This window comes from Theropithecus gelada, chromosome 8 (assembly GCF_003255815.1).
Source record: "Theropithecus gelada isolate Dixy chromosome 8, Tgel_1.0, whole genome shotgun sequence".
Lineage (NCBI taxonomy): Eukaryota > Metazoa > Chordata > Mammalia > Primates > Cercopithecidae > Theropithecus > Theropithecus gelada.
The window spans coordinates 70,398,142-70,422,360 of NC_037676.1; the positions used below are offsets into that span (position 1 = coordinate 70,398,142).

The window sequence follows — 24,219 nt, forward strand, 5'->3', positions numbered from 1 at the left end:
GGCCCATTCAATGGTTAGAGGCTGTTTACAGGGATGGGATGGGGATGGCACTGTTGAAACTCCTTTGTGGGATGAATCCCTCTATAGGATGCTACCAGAGACCTTTTCTTCTTGCAATATTGGTTTTGAAGCATTTAAATATTATATAGTCCTAATTATCAAGTTTGTTTTTTGTAGCTAATAAATTTCCACAAAAAAAGGCAACAATTTTCAACTCCACGTGAGTATTATGCACTTTTTAAAAAGCCTTTATATTTTTAGAGTAGTTTTAGGTTCACAGCAAAATTGAGAGGAAGGTACAGAGATTTTCCATACCCCTGTCCCTACACATGCACAGCCTCCTCAGCTATCAATAGCCCTCACCATAGAGGTACATTTCTTAAAATCAATGAACCTATATCGTAATCACTCAAAGTTCATAGTTTACATTAGGATTCACTCTTGGAGGTGTATGTTCTCTGAATCTGGACAAATGTGTACTGACATGTATCCACCATTATAGTATCATACAGAGTATTTTTACTGTCCTAAAATCCCTATTAATTCCTCCTCCCTCCCACTCTGCACCCAACCCCTGGCATCCACTGATTTTCTTCACTTTCTCTGTAGTTTTGCCTTTTTCAGAACATCATATAGTTGGGATCATACAGTATGTAGCCTTTCAGATTGTCTTCTCTCACTTATAATATGCATCTAAGCTTCCTTCATGTCTTTTCATGGCTTGATAGCTCATCTCTTAGCACAGAAGAATATTCCATTGGCTGGATGTACCACAGTTTATCCATTCAAAGGACATCTTGGTTGCTTTTAAGTTTTGGCAATTATGAAGAGTGGCTATAGGCACACGTACAGGTTTTTATGTGGATATAAGTTTTCAGCTCTTTTGGATAGATACCAAGAACCATGATTCCTGGATCGTATGTTAAGAGCATCTTAGTTTGGCAAGAAAGTGCCAGACTGTTTTCCAGAGTGGCTATGCACATGGAGTCTGGTGAGAAATATAAAGGCATAAATGGGCAATGTAACCACTTTAGTGATAAGGAAAATACAAGGTACTCCCCATATCATATTATTTAATTAGTGAGAGAGGACTAAACTAGCTAAAGGATTAAATTTTCTATAATGATATTTATTTTGTGGAAAATCTGCATTTTTCCCTCCAGTGATGAATGAGTGCTCCTATCGCTCCACATCCTTGCCAGCATTTGGTGTTGTCAGTGTTTGGGATTTTTGGCCCCTCTATGAGTGTATAGTGGTAGCTCAGTACCGTTTTAATTTGCATTTCCCTGATAACAAATGATATAGGGCATCATTTCATATGATTATTTGCCATCTCTATATCTTCTTGAAAGAGTTGTCTGTTGAGGTCTTTAGCCCATTTTAAAAATTGGTGATGTAGTTTGGATGTGTGTCCTTACCCAAATCCCATGCTTAATTGTAATCCCCAGTGTTGGAGGTGGGGCCTGGTGGAGGTGATTGGATCATGGGGGTGGATTTCTCGTGAATGATGTTGTGCCTTCCCCTTGGTACTGTCTTCATGATAATGAGTTCTCATGAGATCTGGTTGTTTAAAAATGTGTAGCACCTCTCCGCTTGCTCTCTTGCTCTTGCCATATGATGTGCCTGTTACCCCTTTTGTCTACTGCCATGGTTATAAGTTTCCTGAGGCCTCCTCAGAAGCTGAGCAGATGTGAGCATCTTGCTTCCTGTACAGCCTGTAGAACCGTGAGCCAATTAAACCTCTTTTCTTTATAAATTACTCACTCTTAGACATTTTTATAGCAAAGAAAGAATGGATTAATACACTCGGGTTGTTTGTTTTCTTATTGTTGGGTTTGAAGAGTTATCTGTGTATTTTGGATGACAGTCTTTTATCAGATGTGTCTTTTGCAAATATTTTCTTCCAGTCTGTTGCTTGTTTTCGCGTTCTCTTGACATTGTCTTTTGCAGAACAGAAGTTTTACATTTGATGGGGTCTCACTTATCTATTATTTCTTTCATGGATTGTGCCTTTGATGTTCTTTCTAAAAGTCATCAGTATGTCGAAGGTCATCTAGGTTTCCTCTTCTGTAATTTGGCAGGAGTTATATAGTTTTGCATTTCATATTTAAGTCTATAGTTCATTTTGGGTTAATTTTTGTGGAGGATATAAGGTGAGTGTCTAGATTTATGTTTTTGCATGTAGATGTCCAGTTCTTCCAGAAACATTTGTTGAAAAGACTATCTTTGCTCCGTTGTATTGTCTTTGCTCCTTTATCAAAGATCAGTTGACTATATATGTGTTGGACTATTTCTGAGCTCTCTGTTCCATTTCATTGATCTATTTGTCTGTTCTTTGGTCAATACCGTGCTGTCTTGATTACTGTAGTTTTACAGTAAGTCTTAAATTAAGGGAGTGTCAGTCTTCCAACTTTGTTCTTCTTTTTCTATATTATGTTGGCTATTTTGTGTCTTCTGCCTTTCCATATAAACTTTAGAATTAGTTTGTCAATATCTAAGAAATAACCAGTTGGGGTTTTACTTGGTGTTTCACTGATATTGTGGATCAAGCTGGGAAGAAATGACACCTTGACAATAGTGAGTCTTCCTATCCATGAACATAAAATGTCTTTCTGAGTTCTTAAAATTTTTTCATCAGCTTTGTAGTTTTCCTTATATAGATCTTGTACATGTTTTATTAGAGTTATACTTAAGTATTTTATTTTGGGGAGGTGCTAATGTAAATGGTATTATGTTGTTAATTTCAAATTCCACTTGTTCACTGATGTTATATAAGAAAGGAATTGACTTTTTTATGTTAACCTGTATCCTGTAACCTGGCTATAATTGCATATTAGTTCCAGGAGCATTTTTTTTTGTTGTTAATGTTTTTCTTTCCCAATCTTTATAGTTTCTTTTTCTTGTTTTGTTTTATTGCAATAGCTAGGACTTCCAGTATGATGTTGAAAGAAGTGGTAATGGGCTGGGTGTGGCGGCTCATGCCTGTAATCTCAGCACTTTGGGAGGCCAAGGCTGGAGGATCACTTGAGCCCAGGAGTTTTAGTGCTCTTAGTTTAAACTTCACTTTAAATTGATATACTTTATAATTTTCATTAAGTTTTAGTTCTTTGATTCCTAATATAACATCTTTATTTGTTCTGTGTTCTATAATATGAAACTCTAACTGTTGTATCATTATCACTATTTTTCTTTCAATAACATTATCCATTTGTTAGCACAGAGGTTGCCTATATTGATGCCGAAGATGAAGGGTATGGAATTTAACACAAATTAAAATATATATGCGAGACAGTGTGTGAAAAGGGCAACTAGAGGATACAGATATTTAGTAGCTATAAATCTGTATTTTCTTTAGTGTCCATAGTTCTTTTAGTCTTTATTTTAGAAACCAGAAAGAAAGGATTTTTCCAATTCTTAAAATGCTATTAATTTTCAACCCTTTGGGTGAGAAACCTGTTCATTCTCTTTCCTAAATCAAATGCTTCATGTTTTCATTAAAAAAAAATAACAAAAATAAAATAAGTACTTTATATGGCATAAAGGAGATAGATATTAATGAAATGTTTCCCATATTGATATGCAGAATTAAATAAATTTAATAAGGAGCCTGGAATCTGTGATCATAAATGCCATTTAACCTTGAACTCTACTTTTATATACAGTTTTATTTCAAGAAGCAGGTTAGAAGTTATAAATACTGGGTGAGGAACATGTATTAAATGCCAATTCCATTTGTTTGTCCTTAATTTTTAACTGGTTATTGTGACTATTCAGCCTTTTAGGATGATTTTACATTCTCTTCTAATGAGACAGAAATATTTGTCATGGATAAGTATCATAAAATGGAGAGGATTTATGATAGCATTGTGAAATACTCCTACTGAAATTTAGTTTTCAAGTTGATTGGTTTTTTTTTAAAGTAATTAAATTTAGGATCTTTGAAAATAGCTACAAGAGTTGGGACAATTTTTAATGACTGTGGGGCATCAACAAAGGATAATATATTTCCAATCTGGTGCTCAGGGAATAGAGCTTGCAGAACCCATACTAATTTTGATAGTGGTTGCTATGTACTCAATTTGTTGCACACTACTTAAGAAGTATACCCCAAGGACTCATTCTGACTAAAATATGAATGAAGCAGCTGCCCTGGGAGATTTTGAATCCAAACCATGTATAGCTAAACACCTCATTTAGTTAAGTGAGACATCTGGTATGTCAAAGTGTAACAAAGTTTCCTATTATGGAATTTTTATAATATAGTAACAAATCCATTGCTTTAGCTAATGAGAACTGATTTAATACTCTTTCATTGAATAGCACTGTATGTTGAATCCCAACTTGATAAACATGATCATGTTTAATATATTGGTGTCGAGTAATTCTCAGGATTCTTTTTGAAGGTTAACAGAAGTACCATCTAGCATATCTTTATTTTAATATACTATTAAATATCATTTCAGATGTTCCTCTTACATATCAAGCAGAAGGAAGTCGGCAAGCTCTGAAAGTTTACTTCTACGTTGATAGTTATCATTTTGAACAACTTCCTCAACGGTTGAAAAATGGTGGAGGGTTTAAAATTCATCCTGTTCTTTTTGCGCAAGGTAAACTGTTTTTCTTTTGATGGGTGCTATACTTAAATTATTTTATCTTTATCAAAGCTTTTATAAATGTGATTTTAACAGTCTGGATTTTAAAATTAATTTGAAAATATTTAGCTAATATATTTGCTTCTGGGAATGTTTATTAAGGAAATAATGTATGATTTAAATATTTATCAAATACACTTGCAGCATTATTCATAATGGAGAAATAAGACATGAGTCGTGTAAATAAAGATAAAATAATTTGGGTTAAATAAACTGCTTAAGTAAGTTAAATTATGTTAAAGTCATTACAGTTTTATGGCTAAAATATTTTATGAGATAGAAAAAGTTAATATATGCATACAGATTATTAAACAGAATTTATACTTTAATCTCAATTATATCACACATGTATATCTATGCCTGCATATATGTCTGTTAAATGTTTTCAGTATCATTTGGTGGTTAAATTGTTGCTTTTAAAATTCTTTACGTCGATTTTTCTTTTTGATCAGAAAATATATATTCCTTTGTCATTTTGTTTTTCCTAAGAGTGACTATCAACGTCTGCAGTAGAATAAATCAAGGGTAGCATGAGCAAGAAAATTCTAAAATGCTACCTAAAAAAGATCAGAAGTCTTGATTGTTGTGGAGTGTCCTCTAGTCTATTATTTCCCTCCACATTCTAAAAAAAAAATGTGTGTCGTGTCACAAGATTTTATCAGTTTCTCTGAATGATACCATAGTGAATTTTATTTTTTTCTTCTTTTGAGTTTTCAAGAACTACATTGGTTTTGCTGTGGAATTTCAATGCTCTAATAAAAAATGAGAAGAGTAGAGGGAATAAAATCCATCTATCTATATAACTAAAGAATGGACAGGCATATGAAATCTAAATTCACTACTAAATGAAAATTTTGTATTATACCATGATATGGTTTGGCTGTGTCCCCACCCAAATCTCATCTTGAATTCCCATGTGTTGTGGGAGGGACTTGTGGGAGGTAATTCAATAATGGGAGTGGGTCTTTCCTCTGCTGTTCTAGTGATAGTGAATAAGTCTCATGAGATCTGATGACTTTAAAAATGGAAGTTTCCGTGCACAAGCCCTCTTCTCTTTTCTGCCACCATGTGAGACTTGCCTTTCACCTTCCACTATGATTGTGAGGCCTCCCCAGTCATGTGGAAGTGTAAGTCCATTAGACCCCTTTCTTTTGTAAATTGCCCAGTCTTGGATATGTCTTTATCAGCAGCGTGAAAACAGACTAATACATACCACGTGCATATTATTTTAAAACCCTGAATTCAATTACCATAGTTTAAAAACCGTGAGTACCTCAAACATACTTGGCAGGAATACATTTTAACAGATGAAGATTGCAGTGAAGAGATGATTTTAGTAGTTATTAGAAGATATTTTCATTTCTCTTTGGAGGACTGTGATTTATAGACAAGGTCAGTGTAGGTAATCCAAGATTCTGTAATGAAAAGGAAGAAGAATAAAAGAAGCAATGGGCAAAAATGGACCTTTGGAGACAAGTTAGAAGAATAATTTAATCTAAAATATGTTGGGCTAGTTGCAGTGGCTCACGCATATAATCCTAGCACTTTGGGAGGTTGAGGCAGGCAGATCACCTGAGGTCAGGAGTTCGAGATCAGCCCAGGCAACATGGTGGAACCCTGTGTCTACTAAAAATACAAAAATTAGCCAGGTGTGTTGGTATGTGCCTGTAATCCCAGCTACTCAGGAGGCTGAGGCACAAGAATTACTTGAACTTGGGAGGCAAAAGTTGCAGTGAGCCAAGATCGTGCCACTGCACTCCAGCCTGGGCAACAGGGTGAAACTCTGCTTCAATAAATAAATAAATAGCCATTACAGGGATAGACAGTTTGAGAAGATAGGGATGGACGTTGGTCTGGAATGTTAACTTTTACAGGGTTTAGCCAGGACTTACAATTGTAAAGACTCTCCATTTCTTTTCCTTTATTTCTCTCTTCTTCAAAATTTTGTCTTTGAAATTATTACTGAGATGACAGATGGCACTAAGCATCTTTAAAAAAAATTATTGCATCTGTGACATATCAGCCATAAATAGCTGAATAATCATATCCAACAGCAAATGTACACACAGACAAAAAATTATTTTGCAAGCAACCTCTATTTTATAACTTTGGCAAAAGCCAATTTAAAAATAATCCCTAAATATGTATTATTTCAGTGCATATACTATAGCTTTTAAAATGTAATTGAAAGAAAAGCTATAGCAAACATTAGGTTTTGGTATGCTCACAGCAGCAAAATATGAAAAATGATTTGAATAAGCAATGGTAGAAATACTTCTGCAGTTGAGGTCACAGATAGGTAAACAAGATGGGAAACGTTCTGTGCCACTAAAAATCTGTCAGTAATAAGGTTGTTTATTTAAGGGGGGTGCAGAAGTTCTTCTGCCTTTATAAAACTCTCATGAGGAATCATTAGTAGCTTAGTATTCATCAGATTGAGAGAAGTACAGGAAAATCAGACCGAGTTTGAATAGAGATTACCATCTGGTAATTGAAGGCAGTGGTAAATGAAAGAGATTCCAAATGTCATCTCTTCCTGGAATGAAAGTTTATTTAAAGCATTTTAGTTTTGTATATACATGAGTCTTTGCTAGCAAATAAAAAAAATAGAAGAAATGGATGAATTTGAAAATTTCCTAGGAAATTTACTAAAGTCAACCCTCCTAAAGTTGTCTGTGGTACCATATACTTAGAGTAGAACAGGAAGCAAATGTGTCACCCCTGTCTCATTTTGCTTGCCTCCATGGAGCACTGGGAAAAGGAGGGCGTGGTGGTTGATGGGGCATCCTGCAAAGATGGGACCAGCTATTAGATCAGGAATTTCAGGATTGGAGGTGAGCAGGGTTGGAGGCCAATGTGTATTGCTGAAGGCAAGAACTGCGGAAGAACAGGAACCTAGGCAGACAAAAGGGATACAGATTTTCAAGGTAAGGAACACAGAAACAGCTGGACAGGGAAGTAAGTGCAAAGCATAACCAACCAAACTGCTAGAATGTGCCAGTCACACTAAAGCAATCTTCTGGCTGGTATTCCTAAGTGCTTCCTACATGACAGGGAAAGCTGTTGGGATCCCTCAGCCCTTGGTGAGATAAAGCAAGCAACTATGAGTTGGCAGAAAATGAGAGTACAAAGAGGATAAATATTCAGGGTCACTTCTCTACACACTCCCCACTGACTAATTTTCCTGATCCGTCAGTGGTTTTCAGTACTTAGCTGCACATTAACGATCTTGGAAAGGTTTTAGAGAATACTCAGGCTCAGCCCCATGCAAAATCATTTAAGGCAGAATCTCTGAGAAGTGGAGCCCAAATACCAGGATATTTTAGAAGCTTTCCAGGTGATTCTGGAGTCCACCAAAAGTGAGAAACCACTCTTGGTCTGTGTGGATTATGAAACACTGTACAATTATCCAGCTAATCTTTATTTAATTAGACTAATTCATCTTACAAATGTTCAGCATGTCTAGATTCTGGGGAGCTGAATCAAGGATGCCAGGAACAACGTAAAATATTTCTGCATTGTTAGGTCATCAGGATGCAGGCTGCCCTTAGGAGGAGGTGTGATCCTGTTGGGATAGTTTTCTCCGGCAAAGGCTGGAGAGTGAACAGCTGCGAGATGTCTTCTGCAGCGATCACAGCAGCCAGGCAATGAGCCCATCATTTCTGAGAGAAGACCCGAGCCAATGGCTCTCTCAGCATCCTCTGTAGTCCATGCTTTGCACCCGTCAGACCCATGTCTTTATGTAGGGACTGGGAGAGGCTTTTCCAGGACTCCCGTGGACCTCCTTTCTGGATGGGGGAGGGGATAATTTAGGAGAGAAAAATTAAAAGGATTAGCTATAGCCCTTGCAGCCCCAGCTTGTCTACAGCTGCCACAGGGTCTCGTTTTCCCTCTTCTGCTATCCATTGTAGATTAGCCTCACCCTCTGTCTGAACCTCTGCTGGTCTCTGTGGCTAATCTGTGGCATGACCAATACCTTCGTCCCTAAGGGGCTTGATCCTCTGATTACTCTACCTTCTTAGACCAGGATTGCTGCAGTTGTCCATGTATCATCAAATTTGTGCAAGGAAGTACTAAGAGGGACCCCAGTAGATACCTGGGTGCCATACATATTCCTTCTGGCTCCCATTGTGTAACAATAGTGCTACCTGCTTCTGATGATTAGGCTGGAGCAGCTTTGCCGAGGTGGCGATTGATCTTCTTGGCTGTGGGTGCCTTGGAAACTCACAGACCGAGTGTTTCAGGGATTGGAAACTCACATTTCCCAAGTGAGTCATTGGAAATGATGCGTTCGTTTCCCAGTGCTGCCCTAGCAAGTTACCACAAGCTGGGTGGCTTAAAACAATAGAAATGTATTCTGCCACCGTTCTGAAGGTTGGAAGTTGGAGATCAGGATGTTGTCAGGCCATGCTTCCTCCTTCCTCTTTTGGCCTTTGGTGTCTGCCAGCAGGCCTTGGCATTCCTTGGTTTGTGGCAGCATAACTACAATCTCTGCCCCTATCCTCACACGATCTTCTCCCCTCTGTGTGTGTCTGTCTCTGTGTTTCTATATACTAATTGCCCTCTTCTTATAGAGGCACCAATCATTGGATTTGGGCCTATCATAATTCAGCAGGACCTCATTTTAATTTGGCTACATCTACAAAAACCCTATTTCAAAATAAGGTCAAGGCTGAATGTGATAGCTCAGAAATCCCAGAACTTTCTGGGGCCAAGATGGAAGGATCACTTGAGCCCAGGAACTTGAGATCAGCCTGGGCAACATATTGAGACTTCACCTCTTAAAAAAAAATTAGCTGGTGCTGGTGGCACACACCTGTAGTCCTGCCTATTTGGGAGACTGAGGTGGAAGGATCGCTTGAGTCTAAGAGGCCGAGGCTGTAGTGAATTATGATAACACTACTGCACACCAGCCTGGGCAACAGAGTGGGACCCTATCTCAAAACAAACAAACAAACCAAAAATAAGGCCACATTTGTAGGCCCCAAGGGGTTAGGACTTTGTCATATCTTTTTGTGGGCACATTCAACCCTTGACAGATGTTAAGCACCGTCATTTCTGCTTTCACCCTTGGTTCCTGGACCCAGGTATTCTACCTCTCAGGAATGTGGCATCATATACAGGTCTTTGAATATGTGTAGTGAAGATACAGTGTCCTGAAGTATAGCAATGCTTCCTTGTGAAGTGTTGTTAAATACCTATTTCCTGGGCCTCCTGATGGTAGTTTCCCTTAAACCAAATAGGATATGTGATGCTGGTCTTGTCTCTGCCAGCATGCTCTTCAGTATTCCCGTTTTTTTACCTCCTATAAAAAAAAAAAAGCTGCCACCCAAACCAACTACCCCTAAGTCTTACCTCTTTATAAGGTATCTTTCTTTGCTCCAAGAATAATAAAAATCACATAGAAACTTGAGTGCTTTCTCTTTTAAATGAAAGGGAAGGTTTGTTATAAACATTGTCATTTTCTAAGTGCCCCTTATTCAATTTTTTTTTCCTCCTAAACTCTTCTTTAGGCTCTTTAAAAGGTAAATCTTGGCCGGGCGCGGTGGCTCACGCCTGTAATCCCAGCACTTTGGGAGGCTGAGGTGGGCGGATCATGAGGTCGGTAGATCGTAGCCATCCTGGCTAACACGGTGAAACCCTGTCTCTACTAAAAATACAAAAATAAGTAAGCTGGGCATGGTGGCAGGTGCCTGTAGTCCCAGCTATTCCAGAAATTGAGGCAGGAGAATGGCGTGAACCTGGAGGCGGAGCTTGCAGTGAGCCGAGATCGCGCCACTCCCCTCCAGCCTGGGTAACAGAGTGAGACTCCGTCAAAAAAAAAAAAAAAAAAAAAGAAAAGATTAAATCTTTTAGTTTTCCATTTTGGTTTTACACAGGATTTATAATTGAAACAATATAGATTTTTTGCAAAAGAAGAAATAGTTTCCAGAATGGAGATTTCCAAAATGTTAGGAGTCTGTGTGAAGGTGTAAACCCACCTCTCTTCAGACAGCACCGTTCCAATCAGCCTAGCTGTGCCAACTGCTATTGGAGGAGGATGGGAGGTTTCACGATGACTCAATGGCCAATTAAATGCTTTCAAATTCATGGTTTATCGCAAGGCTTTCACCACCAACAATCATGCAAACATATTCAGTACACACAGACAGACATAAAATGGGGGTAACAAACCATGGTGAGCAGCTCAGGAGGCCTGCAGGCTGACTGAGGCACAAGGAAGGCCTGGATTTCCCTGGAAACACTGACCAGCAAGGGGTTGGGGGTCCCGGCTCATCTCTTGGCAGAGCTTCTAGGGCGAGGAGGCCTCAGAGTTCTCCTGGCAAAGCTTCTGCAGGCATCTCAACCATTGTCAGTTTCTTGCTGTTTTTATGGCTCTCCACAGGAGTGTGTCCATAGTCATTATCTCAGCCACCTTTGGCTTCACTTTCCTGTGGGGTCTCTGAGGTGCCTGGCCATGGCAGGTGTCATCTTATCACCTCAGTCCACCATACGTGTGCTTATCACTTTGAAGAGTCAGCAGTTTCACTGTGGGCTGAGTGACTTGTTATAAATGACTCCATTTTGAGACATTTAGAATCACAAAACATTATTATATATCACATGGCCATTCTCACATATTTGTCATAATGGGATCAACAAATCTTGCTTCTCTCCCAATAACTGGGACCAATTCTGAGGAATTGTGACCCATGGTGACCATTTCTGGGGAATTCTAGCAGTGCATGTGCCGTGTCTTATTTAACCAAAAAAGTGTGCTATCAAAAGAGAGTGTTAGCAGACTGACACTATTCTTAAAATTATTCTTCAGAGATTCTGTGTTTTTCCCGATTAATCCCTTTCTTGGGAAAGCCTTGAAAGGTATTTTGAGTAAGTGGAAATGTAGCTTGCTTCAGTCTAAGAATAATTTAATCTTTAATTTTCTCTAACATTCATTAGGTTTTCCTTTTTTGCTGACTACCTAAATTTAATGGAATGTTTTTCTTCCTTTGCTTGAAAAGTAGTAGAAGTAAATAAACTAAATATTCAACCAAGTACATTGATACTGCTTTTGAGAAATATATCATTTTATGGATGAGAACTAGGGAAACTAGACAAGGAAATGCCAAATTTAACATGTTTGAAATTAACATGTTATTTAATTTGGTAGAATGTTGTTCTGGGTTTTTCATAACAATAAATAAACAAGTTATTTAGCTAAAATAGGGAATGTTGTCATCTTTCCTCTTCTCTGTCATACAAATTTTAGTTTTTAAATATAAAACTCATCTTTTTTTGTTCATTCCCCACAACTCTATACATGTGACACAGAATTCTTACGAAGACTCTTGGCAAAATTGTTAGGCACTTTTCCAGTTTTCAAAAAATTTTATGTGGTTGTGAATTTTAACTGACTTGTTAATTTGGAATAATATTGTCAAAAATGTAACGAAGATGGAAATTTATGAAATTGTAGAACTATTCATTAAAATTATATTAAATTATGTTTATATACTTGTTCTTATATAAAATTTGGGACAGAACTGGCCATTCTGGCCAAAGTTGAACCATCAAGATCTTTATAAAAATTAGTTCCCAGCCCTCTCCCCTTGTAGCAGGACGAGCGACTGACAAAACTCCTCAGACACCGAGTTAAAGAAGGAAGAGGTTTATTCAGCCAGGTGCATCAGCAAGACTTCTGTCTCAAGAGCTGAGCTGAGCTCTTGAGACAGAGCAATTCCTGTCCCTTTTAAGGGCTCACAACTGTAAGGGGGTGTGTGTGTGAGAGGGTCGTGATTGATTGAGCAAGCAGGGGGTACGTGACTGGGGGCTGCATGCACCTGTAATTAGATCAGAACGAAACAAGAGGGATTTTCACAGTGCATTTCTATACAATGTCTGTAATCTATAGATAACAGAACCAATTAGGTCAGGGGTCGATCTTTAACTACCAGGCCCGCGGCGCTGGACTGTCTGCCTGTGGATTTCATTTCTGCCTTTTAGATTTTACTTCTTCTTTCTTTGGAGGCAGAAATTGGGCATAAGACAATATGAGGGATGGTCTCCTCCCTTACCCTCACAGTTCCACTGCTGTGCCATCCCACTGTTCTCCTTCCAGTTTTTCTGGTTTTAAGTCACAAATCAAAGTGGTTTTGCATGGACCCTTCTCTTAGTCCCACAAACTTTGTGTTTGGCTAAGTACACTCTGCATAATCAGTATCTCATTGGAACTGAATTAGGTAGTACCCATACAGCATTTGGCATGTTGCCTAGTAAATAAAACTCATTCAATAAGTAAGAATACTCATGAGCTGTCTTAATACTATTATTTAATTAAATTCTTTCTCATTAACCATAACTGGTAGGTACTTTTATTTTGCAAGTCGAAAATGCAGAACCTCAGAATTTCAGATATTAATTAACTTGACCAAAGTCACACAGCAGAAACTGGAATTTTACTCTAATGCATCAGCTTTCCAACTGGTAAGAGTAATTTATCTTGAAGTATGACTATTGGTAGACTGAATCCCTTCACAAATAGCAGCTTGTGAACATGGCATGTATTTAAGGATTATTTTATCAGGGACAGTTTCTTTTATTTTCTGTGTGTATTCAGGACCAGAAGTTTGTTGAACCAGTTACAACTATTGTAATTAATGAAAATGTAGGCTCTAAGAGAGAAAGCCTGTCCTTTTCCCTTTGAAAGGTTGCTGAAAATGAAGTTTCAATAGGCAGATTAATAAGGAAATAAAGCATACAAAATTTATTTAATGTGCACAGGGCAAAAATCATGGGAGAGTGATTACCCAATAACTCGGTGAGGTCCAGATACTTATATACCCTTCTTCATAGGCGATGGGGGAGATGGGGAATGTAGGAGGTAGTAAAATGTTTATTAGGGAGAATGAATGGGCCTGGGAGACAGAAATTAACTTGTAAATGATTGTCTTGGAATTTGAATGAGCTGGAGAAATAGATACTATCTTATGGGAGGAATCCTTCTAGGTGAGTTACCTTCCACAGTCTTCTTTTCTAGCATAGATAATGAGATTTCCAGGGATGGTAGGGATAGCAATTGTGTTCTCTTTTGCAGATCTAGACTTAAGGTAGATAGGGCATATCAGAAAAAAGCCTCATCCAATATCTGCTGACTTGCAGAAGCCTTTAATTTAAAGTAATCAGTATACCAGGGTGTCATATTTTAAGGGTAAAGTTTCCTGGGTTCCTTCCCAGAAGCCATAAGAAATAAACAAATTAAAAATCTGTGAAATAAGCACACAAATTTCATTTTCTGTACTGAAGTAAATGTAGTATATTTTCTCCCTTATCTTCCACAATTGCTTTTCTCAACTGTAAACCAATTTTTAAAATTTCCATTTAAAAACAATCTGCAAGTTTGACATGGATCTTTAAAATTTTATTATTTTCTTCAGTGTTCTAGAATTCTGACTAGTTTAATAAAACTATAGCACAGCTAAAATTAGCAGTCAGTTTCCTATTTCCCCCCCTGAAAATGGTGATAGTTTCTTTCACTTTAAAGAAACCTCATGATTTAGTTTAGAAACTAGTGCATTTAGCAGTCTTGAAAGAAGATTGTTTTGAATTTTAAATCGTTTATTAAAAATTGAGGCTCATAAGTAGTGATGCATTTCAAGAGAAAATAATTTTTACATTTCCAACTTGGACCCACAGCCATTCCTGTTACTGGCAACCTTTCCACAGGAAATCTTGTATTTCTGGGCCCTTTTCCTGCGATTTATTTCCTCTCCAAAAATTTTTAAATGATACTTCATAAAGGTTAAAGGAAAAAGAAATACTGAATCAAAAATGTTATTAAAAAGGAAATGTGTATGCTATTCAAAATACATTTAAAATTAGTGGGATATTATAACTAAATTAAATGACAGTTTGAGTAGAGGTGATTTTCTAAGATTTCAATTTATACTTTTTATTTAATACATTAACATTTCTTTATTAAGGTTATACAAGAATGTGAATATGCGTGGGGAGTGAAAATTTCCTTTTTTTTACTCTGACATGTTTTTGTTGTTGTTAACAATTGTTTTAAGAGACAGAGTCTTACTCTGTCCTCCAGACTGGAGTCCAGTGGCACAATCCTAGCTTACTGCAGCTTTGAAGTCCTGGGCTCAAGTTATCTTCCCACCTCAGCCTCCTGAGTATCTAGGACTGCAGGTGCATGCCACCATGCCAGGTTAATTTTTAAATTTTATTTTTTTAGAGACAGGATCTCGCTATGTTGCCTAAGCTAGCTTTGAACTTCTGACCTCAAATGATCCACTTGCCTTGGCTCTCAAAGTGCTGGAATTACAGACATGCGCCACCGTGCTAGGCCCCTGACATATATTAATGCACACTTCTGCCTTTCATACATATGTTCCGAATATGAGCATATATGTGTCATATGTAATAGACGTGTGTATAAATATAAAATACATTGAAAGTGTAAGTTTAGCTTCACAAAGAATGTTGTAGAGGAGGAAAAATAATTTTCTCTCTACCTTTCATAGTTCTTAGTTGGGATGGTCCCCATAGCAAAAGACAAGTTAACAAGGGAAAAGCAAACAGAAGTTTAATGGCATGTATACCTCATGTATATATGCGAGATACCTAAGGAAAAGTGACTATATCTGAAAGAGGTAGCTTTGAACTTAGGCTTAAATATAACCATTTTCTACTGAAACAGAAGAAGTGTCTAGGGAAGGCCTAGTTATGGGGAGGTGACCAGGAAAGCACCATTAAAAAAAGGGTAAGATGCGTTGTGCAGATAAAACTCTCTGTGATCATCTTCCTTCTCTTCCTTGTACAGAGGGGGAGACACTCTTACAAGTAGAGGTTTCCTTTATGGATGTACATTTTCCTTATCAAAGGGAAACTTCTACTCTGTTTTCAGAGTTTCTCCTGTGTCTGCATGCAGTTTCTCAAAATAACCAGATCAAAATAATCCTTATGCCAGTGAGACATATTTTGGGGCGGTGTATTCTGGTCTCCTACAGTTATATTTTGGAGTGGCATATTTTGGTCTCCTACAACATATACAAAATTTTTTAAAAATAGAGGACAGTTAAACCAGAAATTTTCTTTCCCATTGGACAGAAAAATCATCAAATATTTGATATTTATTTTAGTTTTCATTCATTTTTGGACCTAATATAATTTTTTTGCATATGTGTTGATAATTGGTCCTATTTGCTAAATTTACTAATAATCAATAAAATTATACTACATGTGGAGAAATTGAGTTTAAAATTGCTTGTAAAATATGTTTACTTGTTTACGCAGCACTGGAGAGCATGGAAGGATATTATTACAGAGACAATGTTTCCGTGGAAGAATTTCAAGCTCAGATAAATGCGGCCTCACTGGAAAAGGTCAAACAGTACAACCAGAAGCTCAGGTATCTAACAGTCCAATTGAAAAATAATAAGTGTCTATATTTTAATAGAAATGTGTTAATAAGATTTTTGATGTTGTTTATCATATTAAATTATTAATGACATTTCTTTTGATATAAAGTCCTCATATTTAGGGTTTAACATTTTAAATATTCTAATTTGCTATACTTTCTCCAAGTAAAAATAAGTAAAAGTGTGTTGAAAATTTTTATGCAAATATTAAAATTTCTGAAGAGATAAAGAGAAGGGGTTAAATATATAGTAGACCATTTCCAAGAAAGAAAATCACTGAGATATGTTATAGTGGTGTACCCTATGAGATTTATTAGATTAAAGGTAAAATAGGTTTCTCTATGTACCATTAAACAGCTGGCACCCCCACACGGAGAGAAGAATATGTGCTCAGCATGCAAGACATGATTGATCATGTGCTTGGTACTGGAAGAATATTTACTTTCAAATGTGTCCCTTCATGCTTGCATTTTACTGTCTTTTTCCCCCAAAAAAATAGTGTTACTGGTATAATGATAAATGACAGGTAAAATTGACCACAGTAAGTGAAAGGGAAATGTATTATAATTCAAAAGCTTTATTTGTCAACAAATGATTAGTTGTATATTATCTTTTTGTATATATATTTGTATGTATTGTATGTATATGTATGTATATTAGTTGTATATTATCTACATATAGATATATATACACCTATCTCCTTTTTATCTTATGAATTACCCTGTTGACAGATCACTTTTAAAAACTTAACAAATTAAGGTTTTTATTTTTAAAAGAAAAATATTTTTGTTCTATCTTGAGCCTTAATAAATCAAAAATACTATTTTGACATTTTAAATTTTTTGTCCTCTCAGCTTAAAAGGAAGAACCTGAGGCAAAATTAATATAAGTAGGGAGTTTATTTGGGCTAAGCTTGAGAATTGCAAGCCAGGAGCATAGATTCAAATTGCCCTGAATATTCACTCCAGTTAGCAGCAATTACAAGTAGATTTTTAAAGGAAAAAATGGGAGACAGGGAGTGAGCTGATACAAAGTTGTTTGTCAGGCATTCTCATCGATTTACAGAAATAACATTGACAAGTGGTTGGCTATCCATTGTTAAGCTCTAGGGTGTGGGTTATAGAGTCCAGTGTGGCATCATTATGTTAAGTTACAGCTACTTATGGTGATAGCAAGCAGTTTCAAGAGATTAATACACAGCACAGAGGGACTAGAAGGATGTAATTGCTGTTTCATTTTAATGTCTCTCTGGGCCGGTTAATTAAAGTAACTTGCATTCCTCAGATAAAAGTTATTTTCTTTTCTTATTTCCCCCTTTTGATCAAAAATCTATCTTCTTGACAGCATTGATGATCAAAATTAAAGTATCAAGGTGTCCATCATCAAGAAGGCTCATTCCCAAGTAGTTATGTCAAAGTCATCGATTTATGGCTGTTGTTGCTTGTTGAATCGTACCTAGACTTCAGAGTATCGTCAATTTTTTTTTGACATCAAAAAGGCAATGTTTTATTATTTCAGAATGAAAGTCTATATTATTAAGATTTAAATTAGTAAAGTTTTGAACAATGTGATCTGGCAACATCTATTTTAAAATATTCATGTACTTTGAGCGACAGATTCATTATTTATTTATTTATTTTTGTTATACTTTAAGTTCTAGGGTACATGTGCACAACGTGCAGGTTTGTTACATATGTATACCTGTGCCATGTTGGTGTGCTGCACCCATTAACTCATCATTTACATTAGGTATATCTCCTAATGCTATCCCCCTTACCCCCACCCCATGACAGGCCCTGGTGTGTGATGTTCTGCACCCTGTGTCCAAGTGTTCTCATTGTTCATTTTCCACCTATGAGTGAGAACATGCAGTTTTTGGTTTTCTGTCCTTGCGATAGTTTGCTCAGAGTGATGGTTTCCAGCTTCATCCATGTCCCTACAAAGGACATGAACTCATCCTTTTTTATGGCTGCATAGTATTCCATGGTGTATATGTGCCACATTTTCTTAATCCAGTCTATCATTGATGGACATTTGGGTTGGTTCCAAGTCTTTGCTATTGTGAAAAGTGCCGCAATAAACATTCGTGTGCATGTGTCTTTACAGCAGCATGATTTATAATCCTTTGGGTATATGCCCAGTAATGGGATGGCTGGGTCAAATAGTATTTCTAGTTCTAGATCCTTGAGGAATTGCCACACTGTCTTCCACAATGGTTGAACTAATTTATTGTCCCACCAACAGTGTAAAAGTGTTCCTATTTCTATACATCCTCTCCAGCACCTGTTGTTTCCTGACTTTTTAATGATTGCCATTCTAACTGGTGTGAGATGGTATCTCATTGTGGTTTTGATTTGCATTTCTCTGATGGCGAGTGATGATGAGCATTTTTTCATGTTTCTGTTGGCTGTATAAATGTCTTCCTTTGAGAAGTGTCTGTTCATATCCTGTGTCATCAATTTGGTTTCCTCAGAAGAAGGAAAACAACAAGAGATAGTGGAAATATAATCCATGTAAGGATTATAACTAAGGTCTCTCCCACAACATGTGGGGATTATGGGAGCTAGAATTCCAGATTTGGGTTGGAACACAGCCAAACCATATCACAGTTTTAACCTAGTAACCAATTTTCAATGAAAAACCTAGGAATTAAGTAATTTTGGACTATTTTGTACTATTATTTTTTGATGAAAACCATTTTATTATTCCTTAGAAATAGGTTTTGTCAATGTCTGTTGACTAGCAGATCTGAAAATATATTTAGATAGTTTTACTATGCCATATAAAATATGATGTTGAAGTACATAAACGTAAATTTATGTTTAACAATTAATGTTTCAGTATTTTAACTTAGAAATGACTCACACATTTTATGATTAGCTATTACTTAATCTAACATAACAAAATCTTAAGACTTTTAAATTACTGAAAAGAATTCTGAAACTATAAAACAGGTACCCTCTATAATGTCTTCCCCAGTTGCCCTAGGTCCCTAATATTTACATGGCACCCAAAGATGGCAATGAAGAGCATGGCCCAACTGGGTCCTGAATTTCTACGCCAAGTACAGAGCTCAGAACAGAGGGGAGAGCTGTGAAGAGTATGATTGGAGGATCAGACCCCTCCCAGCATGGCCAGGAGGAAAAGCTGGGTCAGGGAGAAAGAGGCCATGCTAAGCTTGATTCTGCTTTTTAGTTGGTGGTCTAGGCTCTCAGGACTTGTCCCCAGGCCTCACTGTGGCCATCTGTCCACATCCCAGATCTACATGCTCAAATCCAAAGACATAAGCTTACAGACAAATTAAGCAAATATTTGAAAATATCATACAAGCTACAGTTTTATGACCTTAAAATATCTAGCAGAGATAGTATAAACTTGTCTGACCAGCAGACACAGACAAAAATGTCCAAATTATGAAGCTCTTCCTATTTTATTTTACCAACAATTTTTAAACTATCTTTATTTAACAAAGATTACTAAAATCATGTGAATTTGAAAAGCATTTGGTTTAGTTATTTAATTTGTGGGTACGCTTATTTACAAGCCAGTTTGATGTTATAGACAACACATAAAACGATGTGGACACATGTATACACAAAAATACAGGCAGTCATAAAGATCTTATAGCTTTAGTTTTAAAGCTTTAGCCATGAGTCAGATAAAACTCTCTAGTTTAAAAGGACAGTTGTGTTCAAACTGTGCCTTTCTTTATGGGAAAGGTTAACATTTATCTGTTTCATGTGGCTGAAGCTCTTACTGTATTTTAGAGAAACAGGGTAGCAAATTTGCATCGCAAATCAAAGATAGAAAATTTAATATTTTTAAAGAAGGAATTTGGGTATGTTAGAGGAAGGTTAAAAATGAATTTCAAGGCAACACAAAATCACAGAACTTTACTCTAGAATTTCATAAGGAGGCCAATTTCATTAGATAGGTAGCTTTTAATTTAGTGTCTGTTTTCCAAATGGGCTCAAGGTGGAGTCCATTAAGGAACAGGGTCAATAAAGCATTTGCAGTTTTTAAAGCTGAATAATTTAAATATGTGAAAAGCAAGCTGTTGGAAGGCAGAGCATTTAGATTTTTTAAAATCAAGCATTCTAATTTTGCATTGAATCCTGGATTCCTCACTCACAAAAAATGGAAAACACCACAGGACTAGGCCAAGCAATGCTTCTACGGTGCACTGTGCTACGAAGACATTTCTCCAAGGTTTAAACCTCACCTGTCTCATCTACACTTCCAAGGAAATGAGTAGTGTCCTGTAGCAATAACCATTTATTGTAAACAATAGACCTCATCCACCTCCAAAACTGCAGCTGTGCCAGTGACCCTCCAGTCATCACATTCACTAAGATCAAGTTCTCTCTCAGTACAAAGTAATCTCTGGTACTCCTGAAAACCAATGAGATCAGGTAACACAGTACAAAAGACGGTAGAGTATGAGACCTCAGACAAATCTGTCCGTGATGCTCTAGACTTTACAGGAGGACAGATGACCCAAAAAAAGGGTCAGTGGCACCTTTTTCTGTGTTTCTTAAACAGTCTAAGTCATTAGATGTCTCTCCCAGATCCTTTTATGTGGTACCTGAGATGGCAAAGAGGAAAAAGGAGTCAGGAAGAATAGAAGTAAATAATAGAACAATTTTTAAGAAAGGAAGTGAACAGGGGGAACAAGCAGATAAAAAACAAGGATTTCCATCCACAGGAAAATAATAATCTCCAAAACAGGATCCAAAGAGAAAAAGCAAAAAGTCCTTAATATGTATAAAATGTATATATATACACACACACACATATATATACACACACTATATATAATATGTTAATATATATGTATATAATGTGTTTGTGTGTGTACTTGAATATCATCTTTTAGTCAAGCTGACTTCTGACCTTTTAAAAAATGCATTTTAATAAATCTTTTATTATCGCATTATAGCCAAGAAAAAACAGCTGATAATCTGGTTAAATCTTTTTTTTTTTTTTTTTTTTTTTTTTTTGAGACGGAGCCTCACTCTGTCGCCCAGGCTGGAGTGCAGTGGCCGGATCTCAGCTCACTGCAAGCTCCGCCTCCCAGGTTCACGCCATTCTCCTGCCTCAGCCTCCCGAGTAGCTGGGACTACAGGCGCCCGCCGCCTCGCCCGGCTAGTTTTTTGTATTTTTAGTAGAGACGGGGTTTCACCGTGTTAGCCAGGATGGTCTCGATCTCCTGACCTCGTGATCCGCCCGTCTCGGCCTCCCAAAGTGCTGGGATTACAGGCTTGAGCCACCGCGCCCGGCCTTTTTTTTTTTTTTTTTTTTTTTTTGAGATGGAGTTTCACTCTTGTTGCCCAGGCTGGAGTGCAGTGGCACGATCTTGGCTCACCACAACCTCCACCTCCTGGGTTCAAGCGATTCTTTTGCCTCAGCCTCCTGAGTAGCCGGGATTACAAGCATGTGCCACTACACCAGGCTAATTTTGTATTTTTAGTAGAGATGGGGTTTCTCCATGTTGGTCAGCCTGGTCTCGAACTACCCTCCTCAGGTGATCCACCTGCCTTGGCCTCCCAAAGTTCTGGGATTACAGGCATGAGCCACTGCGCCCAGCCAAATCAATTTTTTTTTTTTTTTAAACCAAAGGCACTCTCCTGAGTGGCAAAGTCAAAAGTCACAAAAATATTAAACCAAAAGGAGCTGGTTCCCTAATCAGTAATAAAACCCAGGCCCTGGTGGTATACGCACAACATCATAACCACTAGACCACAGATGAAGGGCTTTCTTACTTTTGCCTTTTATGTTTTCAAATCTTGCTGGGTATTCAAAGCAGGCTGCTTGAGCATTTAGAAGATTTTAAGTTGATTCAGATCTAATCTCAGCAGGAGTGCTGCTCAGCTCATTCCCTGGATGTTAGGATTTCAACATCAGCATCAATAATTAGTCTTGGTTTAAAGAAAATGGTTGGATCTACATGTTTATAATCTCAGTAGTTTTATTTTCATTCATCTCCCCATTTTAGACATTTAATCTTTTAATTACCTGTTGTATCGACCTAAGCAATTGTCAGCTAGGCAACAAAGGTGTATTTTGGAGGCCCATCTTGTTCATTGGGTGGTCTTTTTATTCATTTATTTATTTACTTAGTTTCTCTCTTTTGTTCCCCCATCCCCTCGGTGTTTTCATGGATGGGTTTTTTTAGTTGAGCAAAGAATAGTTTGAGAACCAGGCATTCCCCAGAACTAGAAGTTGCTCCCAGCGACTCTGGGACTGGAGTCACTATGCTACAATAGGAGTTTCAGGGAGGGAGTCAAACACCTGGGAATTCCCTCTGGCGGTGGTGATGGGTGTGTACTCTTTACCTCCTAAATGGAGGCAATTGTCTCAGGATTTCTTATAGAAGTTTTTTGTTGTTGTTTTTAAGTACCATTGGAAGTAAGTCTTTAATTATCTGGTTCCAAAACCAGCTTTTTCTAATTGTGCACATAAATAAATTATTTTAGGTATTTCAGAAGATCCCCAGTTTTGGAGAGATTTATTGTTTGACTATTCTGGGTTAGGTGGATCCACTTTCCTAGATATTTACAAGAAGATGTCCATAGTGTTGTATATAAATTCAGCTGAGGTTTAATAAGAGTTGGTCACAGATGAAAAATGCAGCCCGAATTTCAAAAATAGGAAAGTATCTGCAATTTTTTTAAAGCATGCTGTGTAAAACCAGACCACTGGTGCCTAAATGGCAATCCTTACCCAAACCTCTGCTGTAGGCAGGGGCAGGAAAATTTTGACCTGAAGCCCTTGTCCTGAGACAGGCTGAAGGAGGCAGTTCCCTGCAGAGCTCTTTGCCTGAATCTTCTGTCTAAAGACAGAGACTGGAGCCCTCATTCATAAAGGAAAGAGAGAGGTTTTGAAAAACAGCCCAAATAAGGTATAGACCTTCGACCAAAGACTAGGCGGTCTGAATTCAGGTAAACTCACCTGAAACACCCAATAGGACTTCTGAAGATGGAATGCTGGTGCTGGTACCAAGCCCTGCTTTCAGAGAAAAACACCAGGTGGTCTGGGGGAGTCACTCTGAAATCTGCCAAGTTATGCCAAATATGTCGACCTAAAAGGAAGAAATGAAAGCAAAATTAATGTAAGTAGAGAGTTTATTTGGGCCAAGCTTGAGGATTGCAACCTAGGAGCATAGATTCAAGTTGCCCTGAATACACACTTTGATTAGCAGCAGTTATGAGTGGATTTTTGAAGGGAAGAAAGGGGGACAGGGAGTTAATCTTGACTTCTTAAGAAGCATGTGCCCTGACTAAGAAACATTGAATTTAAGAAGTTTAAGTCCTATCTTGCAAAAATCTTTCAATTGACAATTGTCATCACAAGAGTAATTTTGCCTTGAAATCTGACAAGATATATTCTTCTGGGGCTGGATGTGGTGACTCATGCCTATAATCCCAGCACTTCGAGAGGCTGAGGTATATGGATCATTTGAGCCCAGGAGTTCAAGACCAGCTTGGGCAACATAGGGAGACCCTGTCTCTACAATTTTTTTTTTTTTAATTAGCCAGGTATGATGGCCCAGCTGTTCCAGAGACTGAGGTGGGTGGATGGCTTGAGCTGTGGAGGTCAAGGCTTCAGTGAATTGTGATCATACAGCACTGCGCTCCAGCCTGGGTGACAGAGGAAAAAAAATTAAAGTTAAAAATTTATTCTTATGTTAGTTTTAAACAAAATACAAAATTAAAGCATTTGTAGAGAACTTGCAGCTCTGAGACTATAACTCTTGATTCCAATTTAAGAAAATGGGTCTACATCATTGCTGTAGCAATTTAACTAATCTCCTTGCTGGGAAAAACCAGAGTGGTTTTAATTTACTCAGAATTTTGCTTCCAAATAATAATTTTAAGCCATGATTTGCACTGTGTCACTGTCCTGCTCATAGCACTTTAGTGTTGTCTTATTCCCACCCCCTAAAAAAGCCACAAACTCCTTAGCATAGCAGTTGGGATCTTTCATGACTTGGCCCAAGATTGCATTTGTCTACTGTCTATGAATGCATCAGCAATACTGTGTTCTCCTCTTTTTTTTTATTTTTTGGAGACAGAGTCTCACTCTGTCACCCAGGCTGAGTGCAGTGCAGTGGTACAATCTTGGCTCACTGCAACCTCTGCCTTCCAGGTTTAAGCTATTCT

General features: G+C 37.5%; 1 protein-coding gene across 1 annotated transcript in view; it reads left to right on the top strand.

Moving 5' to 3' along the window:
* PREX2 (phosphatidylinositol-3,4,5-trisphosphate dependent Rac exchange factor 2) overlaps window positions 1-24,219 on the top strand; it is a 290,803-nt gene that overhangs the window by 191,779 nt on the left and 74,805 nt on the right. The window contains exons 34-35 of the mRNA XM_025394082.1: window positions 4,464-4,607; window positions 15,933-16,047. Of these exons, the coding sequence (XP_025249867.1) occupies window positions 4,464-4,607; window positions 15,933-16,047 (259 nt within the window). The remainder of the gene's footprint in view (window positions 1-4,463; window positions 4,608-15,932; window positions 16,048-24,219) is intronic.